General features: G+C 44.0%; 1 protein-coding gene across 1 annotated transcript; it reads left to right on the forward strand.

The window, feature by feature from the left end:
- Positions 1–1,167: 1,167 nt before the first annotated feature.
- LOC120715846 (transcriptional repressor scratch 2-like) lies at positions 1,168–4,643 on the forward strand. Its single transcript, XM_040003076.1, has 2 exons — positions 1,168–1,770; positions 3,338–4,643. The coding sequence occupies exons 1-2, from the start codon at positions 1,599–1,601 to the stop codon at positions 4,147–4,149; spliced, it is 984 nt and encodes a 327-aa protein (XP_039859010.1). The 5' UTR covers positions 1,168–1,598; the 3' UTR covers positions 4,150–4,643.
- Positions 4,644–5,218: the final 575 nt, after the last annotated feature.

The raw sequence follows: 5,218 nt of genomic DNA on the forward strand, positions 1-5,218 counted from the left end.
GATTGAGGAATCACTCATCTTTGGAAAAGAGAGTTTATTACAGAGAAATGTCTCTTTCCAAAATAAAAGCTATACTATCCGCTTCTTCTGGGCTATATTCTCAGCAGCATAAGGAGAATCATGTGCTAACAGCTGTCTAAATGACTCGGCTAAAGTTAGTAGCATGCTTGCTTTTTTTTGTCTGCTTCCACTTGTCTTTGCACTAGGATGATGTCGGCGTAAATGTGCAGTCATATTCGTTGTGTTCCCACTAGTGCTTTCAGGTTAATCTCGTTGAAATGACCTTAACGCCACAACACGGCAAATCTCCGTTAACGAGCTACCGCCGATGTTTGGGGCTAGACTGCAAACACGTTAACGAGCTAACTGCGCTAACACACTAGTTCACACCAATGTAATTGAGCATTGCATGGCACATCCAACATACTGTTTTACTTTAGTCCATGACTCGCTTACCTTCAGGGTCATACGTCACATGAAAACCAAAATAATTCCAAACGCCAGATCTGAATGTTGCAAGTAGAGCTTAACTTCTGTCTCGCTAGCTTGCCCTGCTCTCTTCCTTCTGACCATGCTGTCTGTGTTGAGCGCTCAGTGGATCTGCGCTCGACAGTGCAGCCTAGGCGGAGTAGTCGAACACAGATTCACTGAGCGCTCAACACAGACAGCATCGTCAGAAGGAAAATTGATAAAATAAATTACAAATGTTGTATTGTTCGATACATATGCGTACCGAACCGAAAGCACTGTATCGAACGGTTCAATATCGATACGAATATCGTTGCACCCCTAATATATATATATATATATATATATATATATATGAAAAAAAGAGCCATTTTGATGCTAGGAGCATGTCACTCCAGTTTGACATTTCAGTAACGAGCCGGATATACGGATGCTGTTGTTGGTAGGTTGGGTGAAATATGTTTGAGGCAGTATGAATTGTGTTAGCTACTTCATTGAAAGACAATGGAGGACAAGATGTTGTGTGTAGTGTCACCCACGTGCTTCTGCATCACTATTGTCTGCCCTTCTTCAGACAGAGACAGAGGGGCGAAACGAGGGGGATGTGGGTGGGAAGACGAGGAGGTGGTGGTTGACTGCTGTGAGTGTGTATGTGCATGTGTGTGAGTGCGCTTGCAGGGAAAAGCACAGACGGCTCGTGGTAATTTGACGTGTGTCCCTTGGGATGTTTGATGGATTAATGCTAAGCAGCTCCCTCTTCCAAAGCACCACCTGATCTTTGGGGCTCGTGGCCCATGTATAAAAGACTGCAGTAGTGCTGAGCTCAGCTAGTCCAGACATCTCTCTCTCTCTTTCTCTGTGTATGTGTGTGTGCGCCTCTGTCTCACCCTCACCACTTTCTGTCTTCCTCTCCATCCAATCTGTGCTATGCTCTGTCTTTGCTGCTCTTTCCTCTTTCTCTTTTGGCGTTGAATAATTTCCAAAAAGATTTTTTTCCAGCATCCTCAGCTGATTGGCCTTTCCAAGAAGGCCACCTGGAAGCGTAGTTTTTCTTATTTTTCCTGTTCAACTGCGTGTTTGCGTTTTATTCTAGGAGGTTTAGATCACTTTTTCATCAGGGGAAAATAAAAATGCCACGCTCCTTTTTGGTGAAACTGCCAAAGATTCACGATTTCTCCTCTTCCAACCACTACTATCATCATCAACATCAGCAGCAGGAGCAGCACTGGGATGACTCTTACACCGTGACACATGCCATCACTGAGTCATCCACCAACTTGGCCGTGCATCTGAGTGAAAACAGTGAGTAAATGTCTCTCTGAGTTGCGTTTTCTACTTTGCTGTGTAGGTTGTAGACTGATTTGTCTGCACAAAGTGTTTCACATGGTTTTCCTCACAAGGAGGAAGAGGCAAAAAATTATTCCTCAAACAAATAATAAACACAAAAGGGTTACGTCGTGCTTCCTATATAATCACTTTTGGAAACCCCCAAAACCCTACAGCCAGTGCTCACCCACCTACTTCATATGGCTCTGGACTTTTGTTTTCTAACTCGGCAGATGCTAAATAGTATTCAGGTCATGCTGGCTAAATCGGCTTAATACTCAGACCAGATCACACAGCAGCCTTTGGCTTTAATACTATTGTGTACGTGAATGATGAGCCGTGCACGCGCGGAGACACTGATGCAGACATTTCTCAGGTCCAACAAGAAAATAAAGATAAAAACTCAGACGAAAGCAGATAGCCACGTGGGACTGTCGTGTCCTTAGATGGTGCCGTTGCCCTTGACTCTCCTCTTATCACCCCTCCCCCCCACCTGCCCATTCATCTCTCCATCTCTCTCCATCTGATCCTGCAGGATGTTGGATAGCCAGAGGGAGTAGGATTGCAGCAACACAATCCATATGTGGAGCAGTGAGAGGTTATGGAACAGGGTTTTTAGAGGATGGGTATTGACTGGAAAATAGAGAGTGCTGCAGGTAATTCAATAAAGTGAAACTTGAGCTGTGCACTGGCAGAGGAGATTTTCACCTGTGGGATTTCTACAGAGGCTGGGTGTGAGAACAATATGTTGTGTGTTTAGATTTAAGAAATAAAAAAGTATTCTTTGAGTGGATTTACCCCCTCCCCCCTTTTCACCCACAACCAACATCACATGTCTTGTGTTAGAGTTGAATAATTTGTCCACAGATTTAGGATGCCAGCTGTCTGCTTCCCTTTGTGTTCCATTTTGTGTGTGTGTGTGTGTGTGTGTGTGTGGCAATATACCACTGACTGCTGCTAAGATCAGAACCCCCACCAACCCCCACCATACCCACAAAACACTCTCCAACCCTCCCTTCCCTCTTTGCCAAATTGCAGACCCCCACCTGTCACTCAGTCTCCCCATTACCATACTCATGAACACTCTCACAAACATCACAGATGGGGAATGATCTGATTAAAACGATTTAGTGATTGAGGGGATTCACTGCATAGATGCTCTGTTTTGATCATCCCTCCCCACCCGTTCCTTCTTCCAAAACACATTTAGACAGATTGCTGCTGCTGCTGCAGCTGCAGCACTCTGACAAGAAGGTCCAGGCTGGCTTGCACTATACGTGCCTGACTCTTGATTCAGAGTCAGCACATTGTGTTTTCATTTATTTAACTTTGTGATTGCTCTCAATGGAGCCACTGAGAATATCGACTGAATCAGAAAGGTGCATCACAGATTCATTAATATTTCAGTCTTAGAGCTTGCTAAAGCTGGCACTTACAAATAGTTTCCTGAATAGATTTCATATTGAGGTTGGGGTAAGAAGGCACTTTTCTTTTCCATGTAGTAATTCTAGAGTCTATATTAAATATGTATTTTCTTTCCCAGGGTACATCCAGGATTACATCATCCCGTCAGTGTTTAAGCGCACAAAGGAGTCAAGTCATGAGCAGACTGGGCTCACAGCAGGGCCCCTGTACTCCCCAGGGGGCAGCAGTGGGGAAGAGTTCTCTGACCACGACATGGAAGATCCGGACAGCCCCGTTTCTAGCACCACAGTTGAGTCGGACGGCAGCAGCCCTGAAACGGAGGCGTGCACAATCAGTGGCTTTCTCATCTCTGATGGTCGCTCGCGCCGGAGGCCTAAACAGAGATGTTCTCACATGGAAGGGAGCCATTTGGACAGCAGCGAGGGAAGCAGCTCAACAGATTGCAGCCCCGCCAAAGGGGAATCCAAAGGACGTCACGTGTGCAGCGAGTGTGGCAAGTCGTACGCCACATCCTCCAATCTGAGTAGGCACAAGCAGACTCACCGAAGTCTGGACAGTCAGCAGGCCAGGAAATGTCCTACCTGCCACAAAGTTTATGTGTCTATGCCGGCTCTGGCCATGCACATGCTGACCCATGACATGAAGCACGAGTGCAAGGTGTGTGGCAAAGCTTTCAGCCGGCCTTGGCTCCTGCAGGGTCACATGAGGTCTCACACTGGGGAGAAACCGTTTGCCTGCGCTCACTGTGGCAAAGCCTTTGCTGACCGCTCCAATCTGCGTGCCCACATGCAGACGCACTCAGCTTTCAAACACTACTCCTGCAAACGTTGTCGTAAAAGCTTCGCGCTCAAATCCTACCTGAACAAGCATTACGAGTCGGCCTGCTTCAAAGGGCAGTCAACAGAGGGTGACTGCAGCTCTGAGGACTGAAAGGAAAATCCTTTCTTCTTTATATGTTTTTTTTCTAGTTCAAATATCTAAGTCAGACGACGGCTTGTGACTTCTCAGACTTTTCAAATGCATGTATCAAAATCCTGCCTTTTGACATAAGCAATAACCTCACAGTAAATTCTTCAGGAAACATGTAGAAAATTTCATAAAAAAATCTCAGTGTTGATTACAAATGCAAAATATTTTATATTCTTTTTATAAATTGCAATAATTTACACATCACTATCATTTGCTATATCACCAAGCTCTTAATTTATCTCAGATGGCTTGGTTACTTGCATAATGTATTTGCATATTTATTAACTTATTTAACTATTTATTTGCCAATTTGAAGATTATTTATTTATTATGGGTTAATGTATTTGTCAATTTAACATGTTTAAGAAGCCAGGTGCTGGATTTGATGAGAACAAAAGCCAAAGTATACTCTGATATAGTATATTTGCCTGTCTGATCAATTTGGTGATGACAATAAAAACCAGTGAGTAACTTCCCTTTGCTCATGTCTGTGGGTATATGCAAATACAAAACATGTGTTATGGCGAATGGGATGAGCCGTGTGGAGGAATTAAATCCAAGCGCAGGCACTCATGGAGGTGTGAGGGAGAGTTATTGTAACAATAAAACACAAGGTGAAAATGGCAAACAGAACTAAAGATAACCTGAACTGGGAAAAACTAAACTACTAAACATGAACACGAACAAGGGTGAGCGGAGGAACATGAAGTTAGATAGCAGGGAGAACAAACGGATGAAACTGATTTACAGACCAGCAACTAGTACACAAGCAGACACGACTTAAATACACACAGAAGAACACAGGGAGATTACACACAGGTGGTGAACACAGCTGGAAGTAATTGACAAGATGAGACAGGGGAAGTAAACTGAATACACTCACATGAGACACGGACCTACACAATAAAATAGGATAACTAAAGAATCAGAACATCGACCATTATACAGATAAATACCAAAATACAAGAAACCGACAATGCTGTGTCAAATGATACAGAACCGTGACAACATGTTCATTTGAACTCTGCAG

This window comes from Simochromis diagramma, unplaced genomic scaffold (genome assembly GCF_900408965.1).
Source record: "Simochromis diagramma unplaced genomic scaffold, fSimDia1.1 OVJJ01000646.1, whole genome shotgun sequence".
Lineage (NCBI taxonomy): Eukaryota > Metazoa > Chordata > Actinopteri > Cichliformes > Cichlidae > Simochromis > Simochromis diagramma.

Bases quoted from the DNA above. Each gene is read 5' to 3' on its own strand.
- LOC120715846 (XM_040003076.1), top strand. From the start codon at position 1,599: ATGCCACGCTCCTTTTTGGTGAAACTGCCAAAGATTCACGATTTCTCC. The intron at 1,771-3,337 runs GTGAGTAAATGT...TTTCTTTCCCAG, and splicing joins CGTGCATCTGAGTGAAAACA to GGTACATCCAGGATTACATC.